We start from the raw sequence: 15,040 nt of genomic DNA on the forward strand, positions 1-15,040 counted from the left end.
ATCAACAAATTTTGATTGGGGGGGAGGGGAGAAAAATCACTACCCCCATTTTCCAAATGAGCTCTATTCATAACCGTAGTAGATCAAACCATGTTCAGCTTTCTGTGGCTGATCAACAGAGACATCTTTGTGTTGCTCTCTTACAGAATCACTTGGAGAAGAGACTAAAGTGTTACCACTCCCCAGGGACTATTTCATATTGCACTGTAAGGGAAGGAATTTTCAGTGTGGTAGCAGGTTTAAAATATTTCAGTCTAATTATAAGCAGTATGCCCAAGGATAGAGCTAAATGAAATCTAACGCCAGCAACCAGTCAGATGAAATGAGCTGAGAACACTTCTAACTTACTATCTGAGATAAAGTAAACATAATTAAATTGAATTGCATACCAGAATATTATATATCCGTAGTACATTAATAATGAACTTCCCAAGTTAGTATTTCTCAGACTGTAATACAACTTTTTTTCAGAGCTTCATTTGAGATAAGCCAAAATTCTCTTGCCAAACAGTGATGCTAACAAAGGGCTAGTCTACACTTACCAGCCGGGTCGACGCGGTGAGTTCGACTTCTCCGAGTTCAAACTATCGCGTCTAATCTGGACGCAATAGTTCAAACTCCGGAAGCGCCGCGGTCGACTCCGGTACTCCACCACTGCAAACGGCGGTGGCGGAGTCAACCTTGGAGCCGCGGACTTCCATTCCGCGGCGTCTGGACGGGTGAGTAGTTTGAACTAGGGTACTTCGAATTCAGCTACGCTATTCACGTAGCTGAACTTGCGTACCCTAGTTCGACCCCCGCCCTTAGTGTAGACCTGCCCAAAGTGAGCCTTTATTCCTCAAACATGAAACCATACTACGATTCACTTACAAGTTCTGATTTGAATGATAGACACAAGCAAAAACAACAAATTACATTATATTATTGGTGCTTGTATAATCTCTTCATCTGACAATCTCAAGGCACCTTCTCATAGCAGCTGGGATGAATCGAGCCCTGTGCCTGAATTTTATTGATCATGATTACATATTTGGTAATTGGAGCTCAATTAGTGCTGCAACTAGGGGAATGTAGCTTACTGCTTTGATTACTAGTTGTGATGAGTTAAATGTTTTGATGCAAGAGAGAACAGACTGTGGTTTCCCTATACAATTGCATAGTTGATTTTCTGTATTAGTCCCCTGCCAAGTATCACTTACGTGGATGAGACAGATTTGCCCTTGCTGTGTGTATTATGTCAGCTGAAGTGTTCTCCTTTCAGCTCATCCTCCAATGACCAGATGCTGTCAGGGCTTCCTCTCTTTTCCCTTCTGGCTCCCTCACCCCTGCCAGGCTTTCCCCCAGCAAAATTCTGTCCCCTTTGTAGTGTAATGCCAACAGCTTTGAGGCCTTGGTTAAACTGCTGTAAGTATTTAGAGGTATGTCTAGGGTTTTCATCAAAATGTGTTTGTTTCTCTTGATCCTATATCTTCCAACCATGAAGATAATACTCTTGCTGACTTTAGACCTCTTCAGAGCTTCAGCTCTGGCAGTTTCTACTGAATATTTAAAGAAACTCTTAAAATATGCAGACTAGTGTCCCACAGATGGTTTCAACCAGGCCCTTTTTATTAATTATTCAATTCTTGGTAACTAGACATCCTCATTCAAGCATGATCAGTTCAGGCATCCTAGAGCATTTAAAGTCAGCTGAATAATGGCAGCTCCTGTTTTTGCATTTCAAATTGGCACATACAGTAGAGCTGAGAGAAGAACGAGACATTTTTGAAACACTTGCTCACACCACCAAAATGAAATAATAGAATTAAAATATAAGTTGTATTAAGAGTGGCAACTTATGTGACCCTTATGTGACTTTTCTTCATAGAAACCCCAGAAGGCTGTGAATTCATTGTATTGGAATAATGGAGGCCACAGAGTCCATTAAACTATCCATTATGTAAAAACGGTTTTCCTATAACAGTTCTTCCCCTTGCTCCTTTGTCTTAAAATAAGTAGAATGATAATGCTGTACATCCTTTAAATGGGGAAAATAGAAGTTTAGTCCTTTCTCAAGGCACCAATGATGCAACATAATTAGGCCATTTTTATAGTATGGGGCACGACTGCCACAATGCCATCGTATAGATGTAGACTACAGACATGGAAGGTTTTTTTTCAGATGTTGTAGAAACAACACTTCCTTGAACAGTGGTAGCTAGGTTGATGGAGGCATTCTTCTATTGACCTAGCTGCCTCTACATTGAAGACTAGGTTAGCATAGCTACAGTGCTCAGGGTGTGGATTTTTTACACCCCTGAATATTCGTAGCAAAGTTGACCTAGGTTTGAAGTGTGGACCAGGCTTTAAAGGGATGCACTTGGCTACATTAAATGACTTAATTCTCCCGTATTTGTAATATTCTTTTAGAATCTGATGAAAATATTGATTCCCCACTACAGACTTAGTCCTTCTTCACTGTGAAACATTTTATTTTGTAGCCTTTGTTGCTGTGACTATAGGGAAGTCACAGGGATAGTGTTGTATCTGTAACAATGTTTTCCTTAAAATTCTTGGTTAGTGAAGTGGCATTTATAAATTACATATTTAGAACAGATGGTGGCCCCCAATAGAACACATCTGTGAAAAGTCTCAAGCCCTCAATATTTTTTTGGTCTTTCTCTAAAAAAAATATATTAAGAAGAATAGAAATTGTTCCACAATAACTTTTTGTATGACTAGAATCCGTTGCTGAAACTAGCACTTATTATTTTATCATTTATCATTTTTATACAGTAATTCAACACAACCAGTTTCATTTTAGATCAGCAGATTGCTAGACAACTAACAGACAAAAATGATTAGGAAGTTACATTCTAAATACTGACATAAGTGAGGGGAGGTGATGCTAGACACACTTTTTCTCTTGGTGTCTTTGTTTTCTCTTGAGTGATATTATCCTGTCAATCTTTTGAGTAAGGACTTTTATCTCTGCTAAGAATCCACACAGATAGAGGACCCTCGTGTGCAATGGCGGCGGGAGCAGGAACATATGCTGAAGGACTATCTGATACTGGCCCAAGAGGCAATCGCTGCTCAGAAAGAGATCTACCAGGTGAAACAGCAGAGACTTGAATTGGCCCAGCAGGAATACAGGCAGCTACATGACGTTTGGGAACACAAACTGGGCTCTCAGATCAGCTGTAAGTATTAAACTGTCTAGCAAGTGGGAAACAGCATCATGATAGAACCAGGAAAACAGTTTGTAATAAAACTGTCTGGTTTTGTAACTTGTTTTAGAGTAAAGTTAACTCTTTGCAGTTGGCTCCTGATAGGACAGATCTGTTACATCAAGGGCAGTGTCTTGCCTGTTCTCTCTGGCTTATCTGTATTCAAAACATTTCCCATTTTTAACATTTATTTTATAAAAGTATTGCAATCCCTTTATATGAAATCTCACTGCATCACGGTCTACTAAATCACTGCGGAAGAGGAGAGACACCAGTGCCTCAGGTGTGCAAATGATCAGTATGGGGATTAGCAAAATGCAATTAATGCTAGATCCCCAGCTGTGCCTGCCAGTGTGTGGTGGGAGGGTAAAGGGACATGGTCAGATGTGCCTATCTGCCACCTCTGTGCTCCTCTGGAACCTGGGGCTGTCAAGGAATGGTTTGGTGCTCACATTCAGAGCAGTTCCCTGGGTGCTGTGTAATTATACTTGACAAGCAAATCCATCCACATGCACTACTTACGATGGGGCTGGATGAGCAGTAGTGTAGAGCTAGCTGTTTCTGGTCCACATCAACCAAAGATTCTACATGTGATGTTTCAAGTTAGGCAAAATCAAGGACTGCTTCTGAAACTCTGGCCTTGAAACAATTGTCAATAGCTAGTAATGATTCAAATGTTCATCTTATTTCACAGATATGTCAACTGTATGATGACTGGAGTGTTATCTCCTGCTTTGTAGCTGAGCAGTCAATTTTATGAAGATTCCCTGTCTTCACTTTCTGTATAACTGGTCTTCAGCCACTTCTTCCTGTCCACTCACACTACCTATTTTCTCTTCTCCTTTCATCTCACTTCCTACTGTTCTCTGGGTCCATCTGTGTGAGTGCTGGGCCTGACCGCACCACTTCCAGCGGCCACTGGGAGCTGCGAGCGGCCATGCAAATGTAAACAAACTGTCTGGCGGCTCACTAGAGGATTACCCTGACAAAGCCGCATTCTCTAGATGTTCTCATTATCCATATAAATGACCAAACCTTTTAAAATCCTACTGAGCAATTTTCCTCAATTATATCTTGTTACTGTGTTCTATAGGCTAATTCAGGATTACATTAAAAGGTGTTTACGCAATTTAAATTTTGCTACCTTTCAGTTTCATTGAAATGTTCATCTCCACTAGGAGGATAAATAGAAGCGCCCAATCTAACTTTGCTATGCCACTATTCCAGCTTGTATGTCATTATGTCCCCTGTCTCATCTCTGAAGTAAACAGCCCCAGACATTTTAGTCTCTTCCTGAAGCTTTTCCCGGTCTCTGAATCCCATTCACTTCTGTTTTATATTACTCATGACTCTGTGAACTATAAACTGTATGCTCACGCTGGAGGGTTCTGTTAGCATCCTGCCAATGTCTCTGAAAACAAAACTACAGTTTCTTACTACAGGGCATAAATGGATCATTGCACAGATCAAAAACAGTTTCTTTGTCCCTAGCCACCCCCTAAAATAGCTCCCAGTTGTGCAGTGCTGTGCCTTCTGAAGCATAAGGGTTTTGTCCACTGATGAAGACAGGATGCTCCACTTGATGGAACATTGGTCTAATCCACTGAGGCACATCCTATGGTCTGCCACATCCTCAGGCCCTTCAGAAGGCTGTATTGCATTCTTCAGTTTTCTTGTTATGTTGTGTATTTGATGGATTAGTTTACAAGAAAAGCCTATTTTAAAATTGAAATCCTACATACAATCTCTCTCCCCCCACTCCTCTCAACTGCCTCCGGGGTGTGGTGAGAATGTTTTATTTTTGTTAATGGATTTGGTATTGCAGGAGACCAAGCAACTGGGCATGGACCTAGTGTTTGGGCACTGTGCCAAGTAGAAGGGAGGGATTTTGATTGCTAGGAACTGGTGCCATATCAGGACTTACAGATGGAGCATGATCTGCATCTCCAACTTTCTCTGGCATACATTCCCATTGTGATTATTTGACCGTGCTGCTGGGTGCTGTCACACTGGAAGAAAAGGTGCAGAACTATCATAGTGGGGAGAAGAGGATCTTGAGGTTGGAGAGAGCTGGGGGAAGTCTTGTTTCGCTCAGAGTGTGGGGAGAGAGTTGGAGCATGAAGTGAAGCAGAGAAGATGAAAACAAATAAATTGGTCTCCTCAGGAGAGAGCATTAGGGCTCCAAGAATAAATATTTACTCTTCAGGTTGTGTGTACAGTATTGGAGTCGTCCTTTCAGATTTGTGATGTGTTGTAAAGCTCACGCTACCGTAAAATAGAATTCTTAATTCAACATTTTCTCTTCATTCCAGTGCACTCTGGCTCATCGTCTAGTTCTAAATATGACCCGGAGATTCTTAAAGCTGAAATTGCTACTACAAAATCCAGGGTAAGAAGTACATATGGACCTTTGCTTTCTGCTAATGATCTTAAGGAGCTTCAAAACCTCATGATAAATATTAAAGGAGATGCCAAGGCAGCTGAGTGAACTAATGCTGCTGCCCTTAATCTAGAATATAATTATCAGAAAGTCTCTGAAGTCAGTGTCCCAAAGTTCAGCTATAATACATTTTTCTTGAAGGCTTTGAGCTTGCCTGAAAGCTGATAGAACATATTTTGCTATAGATATTATCAGATATTTAACTACGTGGTGACTTTGTACTGCAATTTCAAATACCTAGGAATGGTCTGCAGACATGGGTAGCTATTTTGTGTTCAGTTCAGTGCAGACTGTTAGAGTGCTGTCCTTTCTCATGGAGACTTTACTTCTGGTCATTTTTGTTCCCAATCTAAAGCAGGTGAGACAGGCTTCTATGGAGGAGCATAACAGAGAAAACTACAGGGTCCATGTATTTACAATTTGCATTATCTTCCCACTGTGTTAGTTGTACAATGAAATCTCTTGACTGGGAAAGCCCAGTAGGTGGCTTATATTATTGCAATTAAGCAGTTGTCTTATTATTTAACCATTTTTTTAAAGTCAGTAAAGACGTTAAACATTGAATAAAAATGACATTCATTACATTCCATATTTGTCTCCTTTTAATCTTTATATGTCAACTTGTATATTTAAGAGTTAAGAATTTCACATCTCCTGCACCTAACTTGATGCCACATATATTCATCCAGTTCCTAGAAGTTATCTCCACTAACGGGTGATTTTATAATACTGTCCAGATGAAGTAGTAGTTATGGCTATTCACTGTTGTTGTGCTAAATTGATATTCTAGGAGATTCAGCCTGAAGTGCCCATCCCGATTAAGCATTGTGTGGATAATACCATGCCTTTAATCATAATGGATGTATCAGTCTGAAAATGTAACATTTTGCTCTTCCAATTACTACAGGTTAATAAATTGAAGAGAGAGGTGGCTCATATGAGGCAAGATCTGCAGTACAAAGAGCATGGCTTCCAGACACTAAAGAAGTAAGTTTAATGCACAATCTTATTTTCCGGTAAAAAGTTCTTTCCCTTCCCACCCCCTCTCCCCGGTTCTTTAGCTGCTTGAATAATGCAAGAGTTTTCTCTGCCTGTGTGTGCTCCGAGGGTGCTAATATCTGGGCACACAACTGACAGACTCGAAAAGCAGTACACACAGCACATACTAGAATCTGTCACTTGCGCATGTAAGTGCTAGTGTAGTAAATGTGAGCAAGTACAAACTGACAACTCCAAAAAGGACTTCCAACAATGTCATGAGGCCACATTATGTCATCATTTAAAGTACAGTACTGCCCACTGTATCTAGTACTGCTTAACACTGATGTCATGGTAGGGCCCAGGTTCTTGATTCAAGGGATCATTGTTTTTTGGGGCATTGAAAAAAAACTGTAAAAAAAAAAAAAAAACAAGGACCCTGATGCTTACCAGTGTAGGAATAACAGTTGGCATTTCTTAAGTAAGGAGGCATATAGTGTAGGTGGTTAATTTTTACCACTTACAAATTCATAGATGTGCCAGCTCCTCTCAGTAGAATTCCCTTGGGAGGAGGGAACGACCAGCTGTCAAGTTGTTCAGCCTACTTCTGTTGAAGAGAATACACCACTTCAACATGACGTCTGTGCCCTGTTTAATATGCAGAACATATCAAAACTGGTTTCCATACAAATTTGTAGGAAGTCTTTCCTCTGTAATTTACAAACCAGTTGCTTAGCCACTACTATATTGGTTTCAGATATATGTCACATCTCTGAGGAGTATTAATTTATATTACCATGCATCCTAGAACCCCTACTGATGGACCAGGACCGTGTTGTTCTAGGTGCTGCACAAACACAGTACAAAAATGACTTTTTCACAGCTTCTGTCAGAGGCTTCTTAAATCTAAACCCACCAATCTTTCTCCTACTGTGATGAATTCAAGGAGAATTGGGGGGAGGAATAGCTCAGTGGTTTGAGCTTTGGCCTGCTAAACCCAGGGTTGTGAGTTCAATCTTTTAAGGGGCCATTTAGGGATCTGTGGCAAAAATCTGACTGGGGATTGGTCCTGCTTTGAGCAGGGGGTTGGACTAGATGACCTTCTGAGGTCCCTTCCAACCCTGATATTCTATGAAAATAAAATTATCCTGTTTACTGAAGGAAGATCTCCAATGTGGAAGCAGGGAAAATGTGCAGATTCACTTTGCCTGTCATTAACCAAGAGGATTTGGTTAATGACACTTTGAAGGAAGGAATATATTAACTTCATGGAGTTTAATGTCTATTTTCTGGTAGTGTATAGGAAGACTCCTAAGTTTGTTGAAGTTCATGGTTTTCAAGGGAGGGCAGTATCGAGAGAAAAATCTGTGCTAGGGCACCACTAAGGAGGAAGAAGAAAAGGAATTCCTGTTGCATGGATTTGTCTGCCTTTTGCAGATGTCAAAGACCTCTGGGCATAACTCTCAGATCTCAGTCTTGGCTTATTCTTGTATATACCTTTTACACTAGCACTTACTAGTGTAAGTGGTATATTCCAACAACGTGTTTGGATGATGACATTTGTGTATGCAAATCCCATTTTCCATGCTTGCACCCGGGTGCTAGCATGCCAAAAGTGCCAGGACTAGCAGAAACCACGCTGAAGCCCTACCGAAATGCAGGCCCTGTATCATCAGGAAACCTAAAATGGATTATTAGCTTTATATGGGTTGTGGAATCTGTAATTGTCACTTTAGGCAGAGAGGTGGAGTGTGTACTAGTTGTGGCTTGAAGATCTCTGTGTTCAATATTTGTGCCTATTAATGTCTAAGTGGTACTTACATCTTAACCTGTTTTAAAACGTTGGAGTCAGTCCTGTACAAATATATTAAGCATAACTCACTGTGTGGTAGATCTGTGCAGATGTCCTCACAACCTCCCTGCAGGCTGCAGATCTCTACCTGCTGCTGTTTGAAGTAGTACCAACAGCCATACTTCTAGGCCAGGGATTGGCAACCTTTGGCACGCGGCCTGTCAGGGAAATCTGTTGGCGGGCTGGGATGGTCTTTTTACCTGCAGCGTCCGCAGGTTTGGCCGATCGCAGCTCCCACTGGCCGCAGTTCGCCATTCCAGGCCAACGGGGGCTGTGAGAAGTGGCGGCCAGCACATCCCTCGGCCCACACCACTTCCCGCAGCCCCCATTGGCCTGGAACGGCGAACCGCCAGTGGATTTCCCTGATGGGCCGCGTGCCAAAGGTTGCCGGTCCCTGTTCTAGGCAAATACTTCCTCTTACTCTCCCCCTATCTGTGGTGGTCCTGCTTGGTCCTCGGAAGTACAAAGCTCTTATACTAGAATCGAGAAGAGAGTACTGTGAGGGGGGTTAATATGTTTTAATTTTGTACTCACACTGAGGTGAGACTAGCCTCATTTTGCTGCTAAAATGTGTCTGATACTCTAACTTTGGAGCACTGAGCTGACACTTTAGGTTGCAATTTTCAGATTTATTTGTCATTCAGGAATACCATAGTCCTTGGGTTATACAAGTTTACTTACATGTTTTTGTAATGTACATTGTAAAATACGTTGTTTTATATTCTACTAACATAAGTGATATAGAAAACAACAGGCGCTCCTTCATCCTGAAGATATCGAAGTAGCAACATGCCCAGTACCTGGAGACTAATTAAGGGCATATTCTATAAAACTCATGCCAAAAGTGTCTCCCTTGTACCATTCTGAATACAAATTTAGACTGATCCTGCCATTGTCCATGTGGCGAAATCCTTGTAATGTTCTACAATTTTGAGACATCTGAAAACACCAGATCTGAAGATTCATCTTAACTTTTCAGCTGAGCCAGGTGCTTTCTGGAACATGACTTTTGGACCCTCTAATTCTGAAAATGCTTATCACATTGTGAATAGGACAATTGAGTATGGTGAGCATTGCAAACAGTGTTTGCAGTGTCAAGCTGTAAGTTGTCACAGAGATAGGAGAGACATGTTCAATAAGTTAGTTCTTTTGACATTTCCAAACACATGAAGGAAGTCAAGTAAAAGCATCTATGGTCCAGATTCTGCTCTTGTTATATGGGCATCAGTTTGGAGTAATTCCATTGGAATTTGACTCCCAACATATAATGTTGGCAATAGTAGGAATTTTATTTCACTGCACTTGTTTCTCATTGTGGGCATGTCAAAAACCAAAGGGATGGCATTAAAGTAGCCCCTCTTAGTTAGCTTCAGAATAGTGGAATTCTCAAGGTTAATGTAACTGCATATCATGAAGTAACTTATTCAAAAGGGGAAAAGAACCATGATCATTCACTAACTCTGTTCTCTCCTTCTTATGGGTGAGGACAGCCCATGATTAAGAATGTTTACATGCTTGGAAGTGGACACAGAAAGTTCATGTGTTTTAGCATTTGAAACGCGTTCACCTAAAATTTCTTTAATAAACTTGAACTACAGTGTCACATGCCTAAATTATTTTGGGCATATCTTGAGTGTTTTAAGTCTCTTTCCTCTTTTTATTTTGTAACTTTTCATGCAGAATTGATATGAAAATGTCTGATACTCAAGGTGGATACAAACTTGATGAAGCACAAGCCATATTAAGTGAAATGAAAGCTATCAAGAAAGCAATCACTTCAGGAGAGAAGGAAAAACAAGATCTCATTCTGGTACTGAAATAATTTTAAATAATGAGCTATTGATGGAAAGGACAAGGCTTTGCCTTGAAACACTCTTGCAAAGTTGATCTTATGTAACTAGAAATGTTCACAATATCTAGGGCAGACTAAATCTTTTATTTCAAAGAATGTAATTATTAGTTTAGGAGTTAATATAAAATGACCCAACATCATGTTTGGAGTGGAACTGTCATCCTTTTGGTTTTATTTATTGATCACAAACTCAAAGATGGTATGATGTGACATTGGCTTCAATTAAATCACTTTATCATCCCCAGATCTCTAAAATGAGAGCAAGAACATCAAAGAAAAGCTTGCTCTAAGATGCATATTCCTACTAAGGAACTTTTTATCAAAGAAGGGTCACTGTGATTTTTACTCAAGCTTAAATATCTCATTCAATGTAATGATGTTGTGCAGCTGGTGATATTTTTTCTAACAAGAAAAGAGATGACTTTGTGAATTCTTGTTTTAGAGCTTAGCCAGGTTAAAGGATGGCTTTGTGACTGACAGAGGATCACAGTCAGACCTGTGGGACAGCAATGCATCCTTATTACCTCCACAGTATCTGGATGTTAGCTCCCAAACAGATGTTTCAGGAAATGTGAGTAACACGTGACACAAACACATGCAAAAATTATTCCTCTGCACTGGATCAATGTTGCCATATTGCAAGTCTTCAAGCTAGGGCAAATAACTATTAATTGATGAGCCTTCAGAGTTTCAACATCAGTGTGGTTTTCATTGAAGTTTCATTTGATCTGTTAACATAAGTCTAACGGCAAGTCCATTCAAAATGGAGCAGGTAGTAGCGGTGGTGGCACCGGCCCAACTTATAACTTTTAGCCTAGTGGTTAGAGCACTTGCCTGGGAGGTGGGAGACCCAGGTTCAATTGTCCCCTCTCTGCCAGCAGGGGAAAGATGATTTGAGCAGTGGTCTCCCACTTCCCAGGTGGGGGCCCTTACCACTGGACTACAGAGATTTCTCTCTCTCTCTTCCCTCCCTCCCTTCTTCCTCCCCACCTAATAGTCATTGGGCCGGAGTGTGGGAGAGTGTTTCTATAATTCAGTGATTAGTGCACCCACCTAGGAGGTGGGAGACCTTGGGTCTGGTCCCCATCTCCAATCACTCTTTCATTATTCTACCACAGTGGAGTAGCTTCAGTAGGAGAGACTGAGGGAGCCCCCCATCAGAATATCACATAGCTCAGGAGTTAGAGCATCCTCCTGAGAGGATTTGAGCTGGGCTTTCCCACCTTCCTCCCCTGCTGAACCTGGGTCTCCCATGTCCCAGAGGAGTGCTCTACCCACTGAGCTAAAAGTTATAAGGTGGGTGGCAGCAGCAACTCCTCCTCCACCACCTCTGGCCAGTTCATGTGCAGCAAGAAGCAGCTAAAGCGTCTAAACCCCGTGACTCGAGGAGGTGCATTCTGATTTGTGGATCTCAAGCGGAGATTAGCACCTCCCTACAGTCTAGACCAGGGGTCGGCAACCTTTCAGAAGTGGTGTGCCAAGTCTTCATTTATTCACTCTAATTTAAGGTTTCGCGTGCCAGTAATATATTTTAACATTTTTAGAAGGTCTCTTTCTATAAGTCTATAATATATAACTAAACTATTGTTGTATGTAAAGTAAATAAGGTTTTTAAAATGTCTAAGAAGCTTCATTTAAAATTAAATTAAAATGCAGAGCCCCCAGACTGGTGGCCAGGACCTGGGCAGTGTGAGTGCCACTGAAAATCAGCTCGCGTGCCGCCTTCGGCACACGTGCCATAGGTTGCCTACCCCTGGTCTAGACTTAGGTGCCTATATCTGTGAACAGGGCGGGACTTAACATATATCCCTCTGATTGGCATCTCCCATTGGCTAGCTTTGCCGGCTCCCTGCCTGGCATGTTGGCTTTTGTGGATCACATTCTAAGGCCTCTATCTCTCCCCATGCATTTTATAGGCACCTAACTTGGCTTTGGGGATCCCAGCGTTATTCCTGTGATTTTTTTTTTTCCCTAGGCACCTAAAAGTTTGGCACTATGATGCTCAGTGTTGCAAAGCCTAAGTCTCTTTGTGGATCTCACCCTTTCCTCCCCCTAAATATTTCTTCCTTGAGGCATGGAATATTCTGTTAACCTTTCAGTTATAAGGCAAGCATTATGACGTAGGGAACGTTTTGAGGCTACCTATGGATTTAGCTTTGAGGAAGATTACAAACTTGCAGGGCTAGGTCATTCATGAAGTTAGTTTCTACTAGCTGGGAATTTGAATTGTAAATAAGTAATGTTACCAATTTTTTTAAAAAAATTCAACTCTTTGTTACAATTTGTTACAATGCAACCCTGTGTAGAGGACAATCGCAGCCTTATGCACCTCTTAAAAACATAGGTGGCACTTAAGTGGTGCATAACCCTTGTGCTGGCTCTCTCCACAAGAGTGTACTTTACCCTTGGATCCTATTATTGTAAATGGGAATTATGGAATAGGTGCAAATCCTTCTTGCCACTTCTTAGTAAGATTTAATAGCAGGTTGCTGTAGTATGGTCTTGTATTAAAATTATAAACTTTCATGGTGCGGTACAAACATTGGGCTCTGATCTGGCAATCGGATCAGCGCAGGCAAACCGGTGTCACCCTTGACTGGGGCTTTGCACAGGGACAGCGGGGACAACCCAGATGGCAGGTTTGGTATCATTGTGACCAATCCTGCAAATCCTCACTCGAGTGAATAGTTCTCTCTACTATAGTTTTATTTGTGTAATGCATCTATTAGCCCAGTCCTAATAGCCATTATGTTCCTTGCCCTAAAGATTTTTCAATCTAAATAAGGCAGACCAACACAAGACATATTGTAACATTTCAGAGATAGTAAAAATTACCTTGCAAAAAGTCCTCCGCTGTAGTTTTAAACGCAAAGGGGGAAAAATCTGGGCCCCAATCATAGATGTGAATTAGTCAGATTCTGCTGTACTCTGTAACTGGAGAGCAAGATAACCCTTGCGTCTTATATCAGTTTTTAGACCCCTGAAACACATAATCATAAAAAATCAATCAAAGGAAACAATTTTCAGTCTGATCGCCTCTTGAATCTATGAATTTAATTCAATTGACAAGTTAGCAGCATTACAATTTGAATATAGAATGTCTCAAGGCACAACAGCTGTTTATTAATTCACTGGTTTTATACTTTATTTCCTAGTTTATCACAAGCACTAATAATCAGTTGGCTGAGAAGGTCAGATTACGCCTCCGATATGAAGAAGCAAAGAGAAGGTAGTTGGTGTTTTGTCTGTTGTTGCTTACCATCGGGACGGTACAATTCAAAATGTAAACAGATATCTGTGATTGAGGGGAAAACCCATTAAGAGCACAATTAGAACTTCATTGGAGGTGGTGGGGCATTCACTGAAACTTTTGAAAGATCTTTTGTGCTTAGGGGCCAGCATGCAGCAACTGTTTCTTTGAAAGACTCCAGCTTTTAATGACAAGATAGACTGTGTGGAATTGCAAATCAAATGTTAGGATGGTGTCTTAGTAATTAACCAGAACACTCAACAGAGTAAATACAAATTTTTAAATAATCACAGTACAGAAGATAAACACAGATTCTACCCTTCTCCTTACTTAACTTTTAAACCATCCTGTATGACAAAAATGAAATGTAAAAAGTTAAGAATAAATTGATCCACTTATGTGAAATTAATTTTCTTTATAGCCTAAGTCTTTTCTTGACCAGGTAAATAAAGTAATTGTCTGTATAACTGAAACATCATTGCTACATAACCAATATTCAAATTGTTGAGCTAGTGAGGCAAAAGGCTTCTGAGTCAAAACTGGGGAAATCATTCTAATTCTCAAATGACAAAAGTAACGTGGATGGCATATACTGTTGTGCCTCTCAGTGCCTCTAGGCCTCCCCTCCTAATGAGTCAACTGTGTCTGAAAACAGAGCTATGAAGTCCCCCGCAGCTTAGTATTCAAAACTTCCAAATATTTCTCAGATCTATGGATGACTTTTAAAGCAGAGCCTGGGAGATGTGTGCGTTGCATTAATGCTTGATTATTTACAAACATCTTCAGTTCTAAGCTTAATGAAAATTCTTAAAGTTCTGACCAAACCTTATTCCTGAAACCCCCAAGAATGCAGACATTGAACTTGCAAAAATCTTGAAAATTTTGAAGTTTTAGACTTAAGCTGTTCCTCCGGACATGACCTTGGAAGCCAATGTAAATTCATATTATGAAATTGCAACTAAGAATTAACAGAGACATTGTGCTTTGGTAGATACAGAGCATTCACCCACCTTTGTCCTACATAAAGCATCTGGGGCATAATTGAGGAGATGACGTATTCTCAGAAATGTATTTGGTATTTGATGATCTTTCCATCCCCAAATTTACACACATAAACATTTAATGAGATAATATAATTCAATAATATAGTTTTTGAGCACAAGGGTTATGAATTTTGAGCTGTGAACAGTCTGAGAGCCTGTGCAATTAAATAACTCCGATGCACACTAGAAAAACAAAGAATTGTTTGCATGGACCAAAAGGCTCTCCCAGTAGCTTCCTGTATACATTTATCCCATTCACAGCTGAATGCAAAGCATATAAACAGATAAGAAAAGGACTTATCCTGTTCAATATAGTGGTCATCAATTATCCATTTATGGAACTTTGGTTTATGTCCAAAAGTAAATATTTTAGTTTTCAGCTAATCTATAGTTGTGTATTCCTGCTGATAAAAAAT

At 40.5% G+C, this 15,040-nt stretch overlaps 1 protein-coding gene across 3 annotated transcripts in view; it reads left to right on the top strand.

The window, feature by feature from the left end:
- WWC1 (WW and C2 domain containing 1) overlaps positions 1–15,040 on the top strand; it is a 143,077-nt gene that overhangs the window by 77,046 nt on the left and 50,991 nt on the right. For all 3 annotated transcript variants that reach the window (XM_039486017.1, XM_039486018.1, XM_039486020.1), the window contains exons 3-8: positions 2,979–3,182; positions 5,522–5,598; positions 6,557–6,636; positions 10,160–10,289; positions 10,774–10,902; positions 13,487–13,560. In XM_039486017.1, coding sequence (XP_039341951.1) covers positions 2,979–3,182; positions 5,522–5,598; positions 6,557–6,636; positions 10,160–10,289; positions 10,774–10,902; positions 13,487–13,560 — 694 coding nt within the window. The remainder of the gene's footprint in view (positions 1–2,978; positions 3,183–5,521; positions 5,599–6,556; positions 6,637–10,159; positions 10,290–10,773; positions 10,903–13,486; positions 13,561–15,040) is intronic.

This window comes from Mauremys reevesii, linkage group 8, assembly GCF_016161935.1.
Source record: "Mauremys reevesii isolate NIE-2019 linkage group 8, ASM1616193v1, whole genome shotgun sequence".
NCBI lineage: Eukaryota > Metazoa > Chordata > Testudines > Geoemydidae > Mauremys > Mauremys reevesii.